Source organism: Mytilus galloprovincialis, chromosome 14, assembly GCF_965363235.1.
Source record: "Mytilus galloprovincialis chromosome 14, xbMytGall1.hap1.1, whole genome shotgun sequence".
Lineage (NCBI taxonomy): Eukaryota > Metazoa > Mollusca > Bivalvia > Mytilida > Mytilidae > Mytilus > Mytilus galloprovincialis.
This window is the reverse complement of record NC_134851.1, coordinates 60,491,206-60,510,184: the sequence shown is the minus strand read 5'-3', so window position 1 is coordinate 60,510,184 and position 18,979 is coordinate 60,491,206. Positions and strand designations below refer to the sequence as shown.

The window sequence follows — 18,979 nt, the reverse complement described above, 5'->3', positions numbered from 1 at the left end:
GGTGAGATTTTACTGTCAGACAAGAAACCAGAACAAAATCTACAGTCTTAATCAGGTGAGATTTCTACTGTCCGACAAGAAACCAGAACAAAATCTAGTCTTAACCAGGTGAGATTTTACTGTCAGACAAGAAACCAGAACAAAATCTAGTCTTAACCAGGTGAGATTTTACTGTCAGACAGAAAACCAGATCAAAATCTAGTCTTAACCAGGTGAGATTTTACTGTCAGACAGAAAACCAGATCAAAATCTAGTCTTAATCAGGTGAGATTTCTACTGTCAGACAAGAAACCAGAACAAAATCTACAGTCTTAATCAGGTGAGAGATGTCAGAGAAATAGTTTCATTCAAATCACAAGACCAGACTCGAATCTATTGTCTAATTCAGGTCATGTTTGATCAATCGAGGACCAGTTTATAATATCAAACTGAAAATCAGTTTGTAAATAATAACTAATAGGATATATACAGAAATTGATTATTCTGAGAAAATTGGAAAGTAGCCTTGTGGTCTTAAACATTTAGTGCATGATTATTGTACTCAAGAGTCAGTAATAAACCAACAAAATACTGGATTTGGTGGTTTGAGCACAAATTTCGTACTCATATTACTGAGTAAAGACTGAAATCCCAGGCCTTGCCTTCATATAACTTTTTAGCATAATCATGCTCATTCAGGCGCTCCAATATTTATCAAAAAAGTTAAAAGCCAAATAATGTATGAAGTTAAGGAGGTAGACCTAGGTTAAGGGAGATAACTCTTTAAATCAGTCAAGCGTTTGTATAAGTCAAGTTCACCAATATATTTTAAGCATTTACCTGAAACAGATTGAAAATAATCTATGTAACCTAGAAGCTTAGAATATGTTTTTGAAAATGGTTGACACAAACGTACTGATGATTTTAAGAGTTATTTCCCTGAACCTAGGTCTACCTCCTTAAGAAATAATTCATGAGGGCTTGAATATATCATGATTTTACCACGGGTTGTTCCTTTAAGCCGATGAATATATTGTGATTTTACTACAGGATGCCCCTTTAATCCAATGAATATATTGTGATTTTACCACGGGTTGCCCCTTTAAGCCAATGAATATAATCGTGATTTTACCACGGGTTGTCCCTTTAAGCCGATGAATATATTGTCCCTTTAAGCCAATGAATATATCATGATTTTACAACGGGTTGTCCCTTTAAGCCGATGAATATATCGTGATTTTACCACGGGTTGCCCCTTTAGGACGATGAATATATTGTAATTTTACCACAGGTTGGCCCTTTATGCCAAATATTTTACCCTGAGCGATAGCCACAGGTGTGTACTTAAAGCGTTTGAAGGACGTCATGTTAGACTAACATTTATTCTCTCTTTTTACAGTTTTATAACCTCTTTGCTCCAGTAGAATCATCTGTTTACAAGTTACAGCTAAGTTCAGGAGTCAAAGGTCATCCTAGCAGGATCATTGCTTCTACTGAGGTAAGAATGTGCAAAGTTATACAATTTAAGCATGTTCTTAGATGATAAGTTTAGCGCTCATGGAGGAAGGGATGGCGCCCAAATTAATTAATTGTTCGTAGTTTTCCCAAGCATTTTTTGTTAGAATGTAAAAAAAGTAAAGTGAAATTTTATTTTATGGGCGGTTTGTGTTTAAGAAAGTGCTTGCCATTTTTCCTGGTATTATATTTCTGAACAGCCCCAATTGTTTAAATATAATTGCACAATGAGAAGTTATTTTTATGCACATTTTTGTTTTGAAAAATTGTTGAGCTTTTTGAAAAAGCAAATTTATCCATGTATAACTTTGAATGAATAATCAAAGTTAAAAACATTTATGTACCATTAAAAAATGAGAAACTTTGTGTGTCAGTAAGGGACGACATCAAAAGATCGATGTAGGATAAAAAACTTAAATCAAATAGTTTGGGGGTGGGGGGTCAACATTGCTGCAAGTTTTGTTAATCTAAAATCGATTTTACATATATCCCTATTGGTCAATCAATTTTTCCCAAATTAAGTTAAGAGGGGGGTGTGGGGGTCAGTGAAAAAACTATGTGAATTAAGTTTTTTATCCTTCATTAAACTTTTGATGTCGTCCCTAAGATGGTCATCCTATTGAAAATAAAACATCTGAAAATGAACTGTATTTAATTAATCTGTAGGTTCTTTACTACAGACAGACATTTCATTTGCAATAAACATAGTATATAGGCATAAGTAAAATAACTTCTGTTGGCTCATTATTATTCGTTGAATACCATTTTTTTTTATTTCTTGGTTACAAATGAACCACAAAATCAAATGTTCAGCAAACAATGAATTTTCTGTTTGTATGTAGAATTCGGCAAAACCATAAAAATAGATGCCCCAAAACATGCAAGTTTCCCGTTATCCACAATATTTGGTACCAATGAAAATGATTATACTTTTTAAAATTTTACAGGATGGCTCTGTAAGATTGTTTTCTCCTGTTACCGGGGCAACACTGACTATTATCTATCCAATGCCAACTTTCCAGGTATGTATGTAATGAATCACAAAAGTTTATTCTTATTGGGGCTAAACAAAATTTGAAGCAAGGTGATATTTTGTTGAGCCACAAAGACTCAGTTCTACATGTAGAATTATTTTTGTACAGCACATAATTTATTTTCAACTCAGTTTCAGTATGCATCTACCATTATGCATAATCAAATAAAAAGGTGATTTTGAAAGTCTTCCTTCCGACCCACATACATTTTGATGGAATAACGCAGACATTTTTGCATGTTGAATTGTTTTTAATCATTCTACTTAAGGAGGTTCGCTACTCAGTTTCAAAATAACAAGCTTTTCTAAACACTAGTATATATTGATAGGGGATTATTCAAAGAACCAAAAGAGCAAAAAATTCCAAAACATGACAAGCAAACATCCTTAACTTAGAATAACTTTTATCTAACAAATAGTAGAAGAGAGGAGGTATTTTATTGAGTTACACAGACAGTTCTACATGTAGAATTATTTTCACTTTTTTTTTGGACCTACGATTGTTGGTATGATTAAGATGATCAAATAGTTATCCTTTCTGTTTGATCACTAATCTGTTTAATTTCAGGTACTGTCATGCTTTGCTTACAGTCGAGAGAATAACAGACTTCACTCAGTATTACAGAATGGAGAAGGTATGAGAAGGTTCAGTTTTTACTATGTAAAATTTGATCATGAAAAAAGCTTTTTTTGAGCAGACTGTGAATTCATTATTTTTCGTTGGATACCAATTTTTGTGGGTTTCATGGATACAATTGAAACACAAAGGAGTAGGTGCAGTAAGACCCCTTTTTGGCCCCAAAATATAGCAGTTTTACAAAATTGTTAAAATGTAATCTTTTAGTCATTTATTGGATAGTAGAAAGGTTCTGCTACATGAATATGGGCTCTTTTTGACAATACAATGCACATATATTGAGAACTAGCACCATTAATTCATGCTAAATTACTGAAATCTTCACAATTCCAGCATTTTAGTTCAATTTTAGACGGTTTCCGTGTAAAACGAAAGTGGCCACATTCGTGTTCATCCAAAATATTGAAATGGAAGTTGTATTTGATGATAATACATAACATATATAAAGATTGAGGATGAACACGGATGCGGCCATTTTCGTTTTTGACAAAAACCATCTGAAAAGTGACATTTTTTCGCATATTTGGTAGATTTCTCATATTTGAGCCTGAATCGGATCGTTTTTAATGACTAAATACGTTAAAATCTCTCACTTAAATTAATTGCATCATATGAAATAGACACTTAAGTATTTAAAAAGTGGTCAAAATCTTTCGTCAGATGAAACTGAAATTTAAGGCCAAAATCGGTCCTTACCGGACCTACTCCTTTCAACGAATAACCCATTTTCATTAGACTTTGTACAAAGATTTGCAAAACCACAAAATCAAATATCCACAAATATGCAAGTTTTCACCAATCCAGGAAAATTGATACCCACGAAAATAAATGAATTCACAGTATGTAATTACAGATCACACTGCAAACAACTGGTGGAACTTAACGAATTCATTATAAAAATTAGAAGATTTAGTATGATTTCCAATGAGACAACTCTCCACTGCAGACCAATTGACCTTGAGCCGGTACGGCGAAAGCGAGAAAAGCAATCGAGTTGAGATGACCAATGATAATCTGTTTATCGCTATTTTACCTATTACGACGTTGTCAATTTCGTGTCAATTTCATTAGCAACGCCACGTGACTCCTTAGTTTCTAGCGATAATTTTTCCATCTCAAGCGAGTAGCATGATATGAAAATTTTCACAAAAAAAGATCAAAGGAAAAATGCACAAAATAGCGATAAAAAATTATAAACTAAAATATATGGTATGCAGCAACAAACATCAACAGCTATATTGGTGTCTCCTGACTTGGGGGCAGACTTTTATAGAATGTAGCGTTTAATTTTAAAGGGAGATAAGTGACATATACAATATATAGGACACATTGTAGCAAAAAAAAATTCCATACACTGTTTCAATATTGCTTTTATCCTCCAATTTAAAATTTATCTCTAATCATATAAATGTAGTTTTTTTTTCTTTTATTTAAATTGTTTATGAATTGAAATCATTACCCTATTTTATTCCCTGAATTAAAATGAATCCACAGTTAAATGTACATTGAAAAGAAAATTTTGTTGTTATTTTCAGTGTTGTTATTTAATTGTGATACCAACCCCTGTAGAGCAGTAGAAGTATGGATCCCACAAACAACGGATGAAGAAGTCTTACAGATTGTTCAGTTAACTCTTGTAAGTAGCTTATAATAATCTGATGCTAGAAATACTTTTGAGAAATATAAATCTTAAAAGTTTCATTAACAAAAAAAAAATTCAAGAAAATGATACTGTGAAAAAAATAGTATGGCAGTAGTGAACTGATTATAAAGTTTTAATTGGGTAGAAATGAACAATATTCTTATTTCAAACTTAATTTTTTATGCCCCACCTACGATAGTAGAGGGGCATTATGTTTTCTGGTCTGTGCGTCCGTCCGTCTGTCCGTCCGTTCGTCCGTCTGTCCCGCTTCAAGTTAAAGTTTTTGGTCAAGGTAGTTTTTGATGAAGTTGAAGTCCAATCGACTTCAAACTTGGTACACATGTACCCTATGATATGATCTTTCTAATTTTAATGCCAAATTAGAGATATAACTCCAATTTCACGGTCCAATGAACATAGAAAATGATAGTGCGAGTGGGGCATTCGTGTACTGAGGACACATTCTTGTTGATAATTATTATATCTCATTTTTTCTCCTTTTGACTTCTATGTACAATGTACATGTATATCAAATTGATATTTAATATGATGATACATTAACATGAAAAAACCATGATGTAGTAGTGAATTCCAATTAGACAACTATCCATTGGTGACCATATACTATGGAAATTTTTATGCCTCTGCTGCTAGGCGAGTGGGGCATTAATTGATACCATTGTTTGTCTGTACAAATATCTCAAAATTGTTTCTTTACTTCAGTTTGGCGAACCAAATGATATGAAACTTATACACAATGAAACTTATACACAATGAACCAAATGATATGAAACTTATACACAATGAAACTTATACACAATGAACCAAATGATATGAAACTTATACACAATGAACCAAATGATATGAAACTTATACACAATGAAACTTATACACAATGAAACTTATACACAATGAACCAAATGATATGAAACTTATACACAATGAACCAAATGATATGAAACTTATACACAATGAACCAAATGATATGGAACTTATACACAATGAACCAAATGATATGGAACTTATACACAATGAACCAAATGATATGAAACTTATACACAATGAACCAAATGATATGGAACTTATACACAATGAACCAAATGATATGAAACTTATACACAATGAACCAAATGATATGAAACTTATACACAATGAACCAAATGATATGAAACTTATACACAATGTTTATTACCACACACAATAAGTTATGTTCAAATTAAGGGGGCATCAAGTTGTACTGGTCCTGAAATATGTCCTTTTATAACATTGTATTTATTTAGAAATGAATATATGTTAATTGAAATTATCTAATTGATCATTATTAATGTTTATGACAGGCTTATGAGAAGGAAGAGGTCATGGTCACAGATACAGTTATTCTAGGAGGGATGCGTAATGGTCAGGTAATGTAGAAATGTTTTTAGAAACAAATTTCCTAATGCTTGTAGAGAAAAACTTTGGTTGGCTTGCTTATTTTGTTTGTAAAAACGTTTACCCAAGCTTTGTAATTAAGATTGACATCTTCCAATAATATATATAGGCATATATAAACCTGTATACATTATATTTAAATTTGTTTGGATATTATCCCACTTACAATTGTACAATATACAACCAAAGCAAGCATGCTAACTAAAGTCTTGCTCTACATGCATTAGGAAATTAGCTGTAATGTAAAAATGCTCATGATTTTCAAGGAAAATTACAAACTAAAATAAGGAAAAATAATAACTGTAATTTAAAAAAATATTGTGATGTGTTTAGTTGATGCAAAGACGATGACATAATCAGTTTCAGGAAAATGAAAATTTGCCTGTATGATTTAAGTAGTTATTTTCCGCAATAAAATTTCTGCAAATGCATTAAGTAGACTTTACATTTTTGCCAGTGATCAAGGAATCGCATGCTGATTGCACACATTTATTTCCAAATTTTAGAGTATTTAATTAAATTTTTTTTGTCTTTCACTTTATCAATGGGTCTCTATGTTTTAAGAATCATTAAAGGGAAAGAAAAATCCATTTTTTTGTTAAAATTTTAACAAAATAGATTTTTTAGCTTGAATATGATTGATATTTGAATAGTACTGTGTATTCATTAATTTTCGTGGGTACCAATTTTTGAGGTTTGAGAATAACTTGCATTTTCTTGAATATTTAATTTCGTTGTTTTGGCACAGACTGCACGCATTCCTTTAGAAAATTTGTATTTCGTTGAACATTTGAATTTCTGGATTACCTTTACCCACATAATCCATGAAAATTGGTATCCAAAGAATATTAATGAATCCATTGTAAAATATTTCGAAAAGCAGAAGATAATAAAATTCTTGTTTCTGACCTAAATGCTTTCTTCACTTTTCAGATTTGTTTATTGGAAGCTGAACAGTGTGTGATGATTAAAAATGTCCAAGCCCATGTAGGTACCATCACCTGTATGGAAGGTGCTACCGATATTGGTATGACCGGTTTCAAACTACTTGAGACCAATAGGAAATTGGCAACCGGTGGTGACGATCTTTTCATCAAAATCTGGGAGATTGGTGTTAAAGCTAATGAATTGTTTGATAGTATTTTTATACAGCTTTTGATAAAGGTATGAATGCATGCCAGACATCTGGATAATGTAATGTAAATTCATGGTTTTGCCACTGTATGGCATACAAAGACTATAGAAAATTTGTAATTTATTGAACAATTGAATTTGTGGTTCACCTGTATCCATGAAACGTATCAAATTTGGTATCCAAAGAATTAAAACGAATCCACAGTATTTGTATGCAGATTTTCTTAAAAATCACAATAATTGTCCTTGCATTTTTGTCCATTCTTGTTTTAATAATTTTTGAATTTACAGAATTCAGATAAAATACATTATCACAAGTTCCAATCTGGTCGCACCCTAATAATTTCGTCCCTCCCAGTGATTGACTCTCCCACTGGGTCTGAACATTTGGAAGGATAAAATTTGGTCACAAATCTATGATTTTCATCTTGCTGAAAGAGCCAATTATCAGCTTGTACCCTAATGTAATCAAAATTGGAATATCCACAGCTAATTTCAAATGATGATTTTTATGCTCCACCTACAATAGTAGAGGGGCATTATGTTTTCTGGTCTGTTCTTCCGTTCGTTCGTTCATTCTATCGTTTATTCGTTCGTCTGTCCTGCTTCAGGTTAAAGTTTTTGGTCAAGGTAGTTTTTGATGAAGTTCAATCTACTTGAAACTTAGTACACATGTTTCCTATGATATGATCTTTCCAATTTTAATGCCAAATTAAAGTTTTTATCCTAATTTCACGGTCCACTGAACATGGAAAATGATAGTGTGAGTGGGGCATCCATGTACTATGGACACATTCTTGTTATTGACTGGGTCAGCAGATATAACTCCTGCATTATTCCTGTTAAAATTTTTACAAAAGTAAAAGATTTAATTGGTAAATGACTTTTTTTTCAATTAAGTATGATGTCATTTTTCAGTGAACTGGTACACTTTTTGTTAAAGGGCCAGCTGAAGCCGCCTCCAGGTGCAGAATTTTCTTGAAATACTAAAAAAATAAACAACCGAATAGACAACTTTTGAGTTCGATGCATTTCCGTCAAAAACTTTTGTTTTAGTGAACATCATTGGTGCGTTTAGGGGGATCATGTCATCACTTCCGTTCTAATGTTGAGCAAGTGATTGGAAAACTATAAAGCTATATATTGCACCATTTATTCTGCTAAGGGCTATTCCAGAAAAAAATGTATGGGGGGGGGGGGGGGTTGGAAGGCACATTATATTAATAATACATGGGTGATGGGTATCAGAGCAACTTTTCACACTATAATGCACTATTATTCTCAATTACAATTGTCTGGGTGGTGGGTGCTGACAAAAACTGCCTTCCAACCCCTCCATACATTTTTTTTCTGGAATAGCCCTAATTGAATTCTCATAATTGTCTTTCAGCACTGCATTCATTAGGAAATTATTATTAAGTACCTACAGAACAAATATTGTTTCTAGTTTATCCTACACAATGACAATCACTAAGACGCTTGATAAACGTTTATATTGCAGGGATACAGGTTGTCCCCTCTATCTGGTAAATGACGTCATAAAGGTGCACATAATTGAAGAGTTTTCTCCGGTGACGGACAAACTCCAAAGTGGTCTATTGATTTTTTTATCTTTCTAGATACCATGTGTTGGGATGCCAGAACACATATGTATGTATGAGAACACAATAAGTGTGTCCACATCTGATGATTCAGACAAAGGGTAAGTATTATGTAGTGATGTGTAGATGCCAGAACACATATGTATGTATGAGAACACAATAAGTGTGTCCACATCTGATGATTCAGACAAGGGGTAAGTATTATCCCTGAGGAACCAGAAATGACGCACCTAAAGTTGTGTTTGTCTCTGCATTTAATCAACCATTTAAAAGAATTAGAAAAATGGAATGGAATAAACAATTAATTACTTGTTGATATATTTCATCATTAAACGGTTGATATTTGAAACAGTAATAGCAATAAAAATCATGTTTGCTTACATAACAGACGGACTGTCAACAAATGATGAGTACCAGTAATGATGCACTGTAAACAAACCAGTAAACACCACTTAAGGAGGTAGACCTAGGTTAAGGGAAATAACTCTTAAAATCATCAGTACGTTTGTGTCAAGCATTTTCAAAAATATATTCTAAGCTTCTAGGTTACATAGATTATTTTCAATCTGTTTCAGGTGAATGCTTAAAATACATTGATGAACTTGACTTTTACAAACGCTTAACTGATTTAAAGAGTTATCTCCCTGAACCAAAGTCTACCCCCTTAAACGTACCTGATAAACAGATTCTTTAAAGTTAGCACTGTTCAACAAATTCAATTTTATTAACAACTTTTGACATTTTTATTCACTTTAATGATCATGATGATAGTAACACAAAATTTTTAATTCATTTAATTATAACCTATATTTTATTCAAATTTTATATAAAATTGTTAAAAATTTATGAATGTGATATATACATGATATATATTTCATATATTTAAAAATAAAAAATAATTGCATTCATAAAACAACATTGTGAGAGCCGTGGTGTAGTGGTTTGTGCATTGGACTACTAACACAAAGGTTCCTGGTTCGATTCCTGTCTGGGATGAAAATTTCAGGGACTGAATTTTCGGCTCTCCCTTGACACCATTTGCGAGTATGGTCTTGAGGAAACGATGATAGTCCGTCAGAAGGGGACGATAAATGGCTGACCCGTGTTAAGACAGAGCTATATCTGCATGTTAAAGACACCCTTGTAGATTTTGAAAAAGAGCAGGCTAATGCCGCTACAAGACAGCACTCGCACCCGCAAAGTGGAAAGGGATTAATATAAGTTGCAAAACTTGTTTCCCAATCCACTATAAATAAATATGTTTAAATAAATATGTTTAAACTAAAACAACATTGACAATAATACATTTATCAATGTATACTTCATACATTGAATTAAAAAAAAAATCGATCAACCAGAGAAAATTATATAAGCGACAATCATTTGTTCTACTATGATTCCCGCTGGTGTCCAAACTTTTTTATGCCCACATGTGATTTTTTTCTGTTATTTAACCTACATATAATTTGTTTAACAGAAAGTTACACATGTATAGATTGGATGGACAGGAAAGTAAAGAAATACAGATCACAACACTTCAACACACACAGGACGAAGATCACACAGAACATGTTAGTATATATTATCATGTTAAAGGCCACTCTGAACATCTTTATGAATTCTACAAAACACAACACACCAAAACAAAGGAAGGAAAATTTTTATGCCCCATTTATGGGCATTATGTTTTCTGGTCTGTGTGTCCGTTCATTTGTTGTACCGTCTGTCCGTCCCGCTTCAGGTTAAAGCTTTTAGTGAAAGTTTTTGGTCGAGGTAGTTTTTGATAAAGTCCAATCAAATTGAAACTTAGTACACCTGTTCCCTATGTTATGATCTTTTTAATTTAAATGCCAAATTAGATTTTTTACCCCAATTTCAGGGTCCATTGAACATAAAAAATTATAGTGTGGATGGGGCATCCGTGTACTAGGGACACATTCTTGTATCACCCCACTTTCATTGTCCACTGAACATAGAAAGTAATAGTGTGAGTGGGGCATCCATGTACTATGGACACATTCTTGTTTCCCTTTTTTCAACATTCATGTTTGTAGATAAAAGATTAAAAGTTTCGTAGATAAAACACATTGAAAGAGTTCTTTTTATTCTTAGATAACTGCTATTGATAAATGTCCTCTACTGGGATTGTTTGCTACTGCTAGTGAAGATGGTTATATTAAGGTAAGTCATTGAGAGATGGTGGAATAAGTAAAGATAGGGTATTTTGTCATTGATAATAAAATTGAGAAAGGAAATTGGGAATTTGTCAAAGCGACAACAACCTGACCATAGAGCAGACAACAGCCGAAGGCCACCAATGGGTCTTCAATGTAGCGAGAATTCCCGCACCCGTAGGTGTCCTTCAGCTGGCCCCTAAAAAATATGTATACTAGTACAGTGATAATGGACGTCATACAATTTTTTGTAGATATTATTATAATGGAAACTCAGTTCAGTCATGGTGTTCAGAAAACTATTACAATTGAAACTCATTGTGTTTAGAAATTTTGACCATTGTGATTAGAGAAAAAAGCATGTCAAAATACTATCTATTTTATTGTAAGATTCATTTACAGTAAACAGCTCAATTTTGCGGCGATTTAATTTCATGATATTCATGAATAGAATAATAATGCGAATATAAATCATCTCAAATATGTAAAACTTTCCTCATTTAACTACATCAATCAAATAAATAATAAGCCTCAAATGGGCTGGTATGAACTGAAAGCAAAATAAAATATCCGAGAAAATAAGTTGGGTTACAGTACTAAAAAAAATCCTGTTTTATTTTTTTCCAAGTTTCCCCAATCTTAATGTTTATTTTATATATTTCTGATTTCTGATCTACAATTTATCTTTACACATACCTTAGTATATAAATGATTTGTTATTGTACAGATTTGGAATCGTCACAACCAGTTGATCCGTGAGATGGGGTTTGGTGAACCTATGCATGGCCTGTGTTTTGCCAACATAAGAGGAGATATACTGATAGGGTTTCAAAACCATATCTGGTGAGTTCTAAGACAGTCAAGACTGTTAATTTAGCTCATCAAATCAAGTATTTGCAGCTTCCATCCTCAATTTTAGCAAAACTTAATTTCGTAAATACCTTAAGCTTGCACAACGTATATGATAAATTCAAAAATGTGTTTGATGTTATTCATAATTACAAAAATAAAAATAAGTTACATTTTAGATTTTGATAGATTTATTTGTGTTCAGCATTTCCAGAAATCACAATTACTAAATTTAATATTTTTCCAATATTCCTCAATCACAAAATTATAATAAAAGCACTAAAAATTTTCATATTTTTCAGTATTCTTATGATCCATGTCAGACAAAAGTATTCTACATTTTTCTTAATACGTAAAGTTACAGTTACTTCATGTACATCATAGCACATGGTATAATTGAAATGTATTAGTAAACAACTGATCACGATATCAGATAACATGCATTTAAATGTTTCTTTGTTGGTAAAATCAGATAAAGTGATTGACGGACACCTATCAGTCAAAACGATCAATCAGTTTAAATATCTAATTGTAATCGATAGATTTATATATGTTATTTTGATATGAAATGTCAGAACTACACTTGGTTCAAATATATTGTAGAAAAAAGGTACTGAAATATGTTTTTTTGTTGATTTTAATTACTGCAGCAATCCCTAAACTGCTGTTGTTATACAATGTAACTGCTTTAACTTTTGATGTTTTATCATAAGAACCTTTCATACCTGAGATATCCTTTTAGGGATATTGTATTTAAGATTAATGTGTATCATGTTTATGGTTCAACGCCGTTTGTAATTTTCTACGATAGTAGAGGGGCATTATGTTTTCTGGTCTATGGGTCTGTTCGTCCGTCTGTTCATTCGTCCGTCCGTCCATTCGTTCGTTCGTCTGTTCATTTGTCCCGCTTCAGCTTAAAGTTTTGGTCGAGGTTGTTTTTAATGAAGTCCAATCAACTTACAACTTAGTACACTTGTTTCCTATGATATGATCTTTCTAATTTTAATGCCAAATTAGAGTTTTTACCCCAATTTCACGGTCCACTGAACATAGAAAATGATAGTGTGAGTGGGGCATCTGTGTACTTGGGACAAATTCTTGTTTTGAATTTGAAATAGTTGATGAGATTTGCATGGTAAATTTAAACTCCCTGTATTACTAGTACTTCTTGTTTAGGAATGTGGGTTGGGTGGGGATACATTACAGTCTTAATTGATAGTGAACTAATAAATGTATATATTTGTTTTAATATTTTATTCAAATTACAAGAATAATTTTTATAGCATTTATTGCTTGTAAAAGCAAGGTGTAGTTTAAAAAAAAAAGTTTGATATTTAGTTTAAGAATAGACTGAGAAGACTGGTTTTCTTCTTGAAATCAGTTAATAAATAATCTATTGTAAAATATAATATTTTTGGATTTCAAGAAATTTTTAGATATAAAATATAGAACTGTTTATTTTAAATATAATAATCTATTGTTTTCAAGGATTAATTCATTTGATTAAGAGGTAAGACGCATGTCTTTAATGTTTAAATGATGGTTAGTAGTTAAGTATAGTGTTAGAAATTGTAAATCCAGAAATTGCTGTGATATTTTTATTATTGCGAAAATAGCGACAGGGTTATAATAGCTCTGATTTAAGGGCATACGATACAGTTACAGGGGAGGTAATGACGTTGCTAACGTAAAATGATATTTTCGCGACGTCAAACTGTGACATATCGGGAAAAGATGCATTTTTCGACTGATTTTTAGCTCACCTGGCCTAAAAGGCCATGTGAGCTTTTCTCATCACTTGGCGTCCGTCGTCGTTGTCGACGTCGTCGTCGTCGTCGTTAACAATTTTTCAAACATCTTCTCCCGTCTGAAACTACTGAATGGATTTGAATGAAACTTAAAATGATTGTTCCTTAGATTATCCTGCACAAAGTGTGTGCTTCGATTTTTGATCCGTCAAAAAACATGGCCGCCGTTACTTAAAATAGAACATAGGGGTCAAATGCAGTTTTTGGATTATATCTCAAAAACGGAAGCATTTAGAGCAAATCTGACATGGGGTAAAAATGTTCATTAGGTCAAGATCTATCAGCCCAGAAATTTTCAGATGAATCAAACAAACCATTGTTGGGTTGCTGCCACTAAATTGGTAATTTTAAGGAAATTTTGCAGTTTTTGGTTATTATCTTGAATATTATTATAGATGAAGATAAACTGTAAACAGCAAAAATGATCAGCAAAGTAAGATCTACAAATAGGTTAATATGACCAAAATTGTCAATTGACCCCTTAAGGGGTAAATGTCCTTTAATGACAATTTTTCACAATTTGTTCATCATATGTGCTAACTTTAAAAAATCTTCTCCTCTGAAACTACTGAATGGATTTGGATGAAACTTAGCATGATAGTTCCTTAGATTATCCTGCACAAAGTGTGTGCTTCGATTTTTGATCCGTCAAAAAACATGGCCGCCCTTACTTTAAATAGAACATAGGGGTCAAATGCAGTTTTTGGCTTATATCTCAAAAATGAAAGCATTTAGAGCAAATCTGACATGGGGTAAAAATGTTCATTAGGTCAAGATCTATCAGCCCTGAAATTTTCAGATGAATCAAACAAACCATTGTTGGGTTGCTGCCACTTAATTGGTAATTTTAAGGAAATTTTGCAGTTTTTGGTCATTATCTTGAATATCATTAAAGATAAAGATAAACTGTAAACAGCAAAAATGATCAGCAAAGTAAGATCTACAAATAAATTAAATATGACCAAAATTGTCAATTGACCCCTTAAGGGGTTATTGTCCTTTAATGACAATTTTTTCACAATTTGTTCATCATATTTGCTAACTTTAAAAAATCTTCTCCTCTAAAACTACTCAACCAAATTCAACCAAACTTCATTTGAATGATCAGTAGGGTGTATAAAATAAAGTTTGTGTTTTATTTTCTATTTCGTCAAAAAACATGGCCGAAGGCATTGTTTACCAGGTGAGCGATTCAGGCTCTTGAGAGCCTCTTGTTATCATTCAAACTGATTTAATTTGAAAATGAGTTCATGGACCCCTATTTTTCAAAACAGCAATTTGTTTCATTTTACAGGGAGATTATGTGACCCAAATTTTATAAAACTGTAAATAGAGGATTTTTTTTAATTTTGATAAACATGCAGCAAAAAATGACGTATTTTCCTCAATTCATGAACATTTGATAAATTTGAGTTATTTCTGAACAAAAAATGCATAATTTTTTAGAATACTCATAAAATACAGAAATTACCGATTATTTAACAAAAAACAATTTGTGTTTATCTTTTATAACAAAAAAGTTATGTCTTTCTTTCGAAAAAGAAATTACGGCCACAAATCTGAATTTTGAGCAAATATACAAAATTTCGACCTCATTTTACTCAAAAAGTAGCACATGAAGGTATATTTTTTATTACATATTTGATTTAATCAGGTAAAAAATAGCCTATATGCAAATCTCCACGAACTTGTAAATACAGGATCAAAACTGTATCGTATGCCCTTAAACTCCCATTTTGAATTTTTTTATATGAAATTCAACAGGATTTTTCTTGATGTCCCAAACATTAAATCACATTGTAGTTTTAAATGACAAAATTGCAATAATAAATGCACGCAATAATTTCTGAATTTACAGTTGCTAAGAATAGTTTTAAAAGTTGTAAAATTATATAAGTGTTGCATATTTATAAGTGTTTCTTCAAGCTTTTATATTTAATCAGAAATGTTGATGTATCTATTTAACATTACTTTACTTTTCAATGTTGAGGATAAATATTGACCTGATTACTATTTTATTTTACACCATATTTAGTTTTGTCAAAAAAACAAATTATTTTTTTCTTTAAATTTGTAAAAATATGGTTATGAACTTAATCTGTTCAAACAAAATTTACTAATATGAATCAGCAGTGTATCTGGATAAGTACTAAATGCTAATGTACAAGGTGTAAAACTAATGCTATATAAGGTTTAGGATAAGAGAATGCCATACTGTTGACATATGAGGGCTATTACTCAAAATGAATGTGCCAGATAGAACTTTCAAATTTCCCCACAAACAGTTTTTTTGCATAAGACAAGGGGATATGCTACAACTCTTAATATCCTTTGGTTTAAGGAAGAAAGTTTTAGAATATTTCAATCAGTTTGTTTTATTTTAAAGACATCTTATTGCAAATCTGATATAGAATTCAGAAAGATTATTGAAAATGTTGTTTTGTTAGCTTTAATTTTTATTCCGATTTTCAACTATTCATATGAATAACACATAGTGTGTTTTGTGTCCATTAAATAATTGAATCTAGTGTAATTTAAACTAAGATTTAGAATGTTAGCTTTCATTATTAATTTGACATTTGATGTATATTATCTCTTGCAGTACGATTCCATTGACAAGTTACTTCCCAAAGAATTACTTAGAAAGAATTACAAGACAAGAATTCAAGGTAAGATTCTTAATTCCAATGCATTTTTGCACCTGTCCAAAGTCAGAAGCCTCTCTCCTTTGTTAGTCTTGTATGTTTTTAATTTTAGTTCATTTATGTTTTGGAGTTTATAGTGAGACATCCATTTTCAATGAACTAGTGCACTATTTTATTTATGGTCTAGCTGAGGACCACCTCTGGGTGCGAAATTTTCTCACTGCCTTAAAAACTCATTTGTGGTCTTCGGCTGTTGTCTGTTCTTTGGTTGGGTTGTTTCTTTGACATATTCCCCATTTCCATTCTCAAATTGATTATAAACACTAAATTTTTTCGTATTTGGATGAAATTCTCAAAATTCGACTTTTTAACCCAAAATGTCAAAAGGTTGAAAAATTCAATAAGGCTGAACAAATTCCTTATACTGATAATGTCCATTTCAAATGTTTTGCACATAAAACAGAATTTTATGTAAAAAAAAGTATACAGGTCTGGCTTCAATTCTTCCATATTCTTTATAAAAAAATATTCCCTTTTTTTAAATTCTCGTAAATTCTATAAATCTCATCTGACTTTTACACTTTTATCCTGGTATTCAAACAAAGAAAGATAACTCTTGATTGCAAGGTTATGAGCTGGAAATATAAAAGTGGTATTCCAATCCTAGAAAACCGGGACTCATCGTCAACTGTCTGAAATGTGAATCCTAGTACGGATTTGTCAGTGAAAGGGTTAAAGTGGAGGCTCTATTACGTTCACCTTGTCCATCCATCAGTTAGTTCAACAAATAGTTCCTCAGAAATTAATTATATATGAGTATGAGAAGGACTCTATATTTGTTCAGCAACTCCACCATGATGTTAACTTGTCAGATCTGTCAGAAATTTGTTTGGAAAGTTTCATGCTTGAATTTTGTTTTGCAGGATGAAGTCAGAGAAACACCTTTAGCTTACAACCATAGAATCAAACCATGGTAAGTACAATTTAATTGGGCACATTCCTTACTTGTTAAATATTGTTGCCTAAGACTTAACCCCCCTCCCCACTCCCCTTTTCCCAGTTTTATTTTAAACTGTAGGTCACTTTAACGTTTTTAAAAACTGTGTTATTATTTGACGTTGAACCCTCAATTTCACAATCCACTGAACTTAGAAAATGATAGTGCGAGTTTCAGGTTAAAGTTTTTGATGAAGTTGAAGTCCAATCATCTTGAAACATATAGTACACATATTCCCTATGGTATGATCTTTCTAATTTAAATGCCAAATTAGATTTTAACCCCAATTTCAGGGTCCACTGAACTTAGAAATTGATGTTGCGAATTGGGCATGAGTGAACACATTCTTATTTTGATTTTTTTATTAAAACATCACTTCATATATTTATATATTTTACATTTTACCTAATGGCATGCTAAAATAAAATTTTATAAGGAATACTTTCTATGTTTGTTCTGTACTTGTCTTTTTAAAGGTTTGATCCACAAGCCTTGCCAAAGTTTTCTCTATTGCATAAGAAAATAATTTGTCTATTCAAAGGTTTGATCTACAAGACTTGCCAAAGTTTTTTCTATTGTTTACCAGAAGAAAATATATTTAATATTTGTCTATTCAAAGGTTTGATCCACAAGCCTTGCCAAAGTTTTCCCTATCGCTTACAAAAAGGACAGAAGAAAAGAAACCTGTTGAAAAAGAAGATATTTTAGAAGATTTGGAATTAACCCCTAGGGTACCTCCGTGTAATCCTGATATTAAAATTGAGGAAGTTATTGTGAAGCAGGATTATATAGAAATACCAGCTGTCACTAAAAGTTTTCAGGCATCTTGTAAGAAATTTTGTTTATATTTTATAGAAATACCAGCTGTCACTAAAAGTTTTCAGGCATTGTGTAAGAAATTTTGTTTATATTTTATAGAAATACCAGCATACCTGCCAAGTTTTCAAAATGCCCATGGGGGTTTTGCGTGCAAGATGGCTGCCATACGCCTAAAAAAAACTTCAAGGGGGCCTTCAAATACAGTGTAATGTTGTTTTTTGGCTTCTTTAACTTTTATAAGCCTCAATTCATTGTAAAATTAATTGTTTTGTAAAAATTGTGGACATAATTGCTCCTTAAAAAATTTAATTTGGGAGCTTCCATGGGGGAAATCCCCCACAAATAGTGACAGTTGGTAGGTATGTACCAGCTGTCACTAAAAGTTTTCAGGCATCGTGTAAGAAAAGAGCGGCGTCGGATAGAAATCGACCTTATGCAAATAAATATCCAAACATCTATTAACTAATTTTGGGTTGACAAAAAATTCTATTCAAAGTCTGTAACTGTTTGAAAATTGACGCAACATACAAATACCCTCAAATCAGACCAACATCAATCTTTTATTCCGCATTCGAATGTCACAAAATCAATAAAAGTATTAGCAATGTACATGTATACGTCACTTTCATTAGGTCGATTTCTATCCGACGCAGCTCAAATTTTGTTTACATTTGGGCAGCTTCAGATAGAAATTGACCTTATACAAATATATATA

General features: G+C 32.0%; 1 protein-coding gene across 1 annotated transcript in view; it reads left to right on the top strand.

The window, feature by feature from the left end:
- Window positions 1-18,979, top strand: part of LOC143058019 (uncharacterized) — a 114,686-nt gene that overhangs the window by 22,082 nt on the left and 73,625 nt on the right. Inside the window, exons 15-27 of the mRNA XM_076231479.1 lie at window positions 1,379-1,477; window positions 2,442-2,516; window positions 3,096-3,162; window positions 4,700-4,800; window positions 6,144-6,209; window positions 7,171-7,401; window positions 8,991-9,073; window positions 10,450-10,543; window positions 11,085-11,153; window positions 11,874-11,989; window positions 16,406-16,472; window positions 17,372-17,421; window positions 18,065-18,273. Of these exons, the coding sequence (XP_076087594.1) occupies window positions 1,379-1,477; window positions 2,442-2,516; window positions 3,096-3,162; window positions 4,700-4,800; window positions 6,144-6,209; window positions 7,171-7,401; window positions 8,991-9,073; window positions 10,450-10,543; window positions 11,085-11,153; window positions 11,874-11,989; window positions 16,406-16,472; window positions 17,372-17,421; window positions 18,065-18,273 (1,327 nt within the window). The remainder of the gene's footprint in view (window positions 1-1,378; window positions 1,478-2,441; window positions 2,517-3,095; window positions 3,163-4,699; window positions 4,801-6,143; window positions 6,210-7,170; window positions 7,402-8,990; window positions 9,074-10,449; window positions 10,544-11,084; window positions 11,154-11,873; window positions 11,990-16,405; window positions 16,473-17,371; window positions 17,422-18,064; window positions 18,274-18,979) is intronic.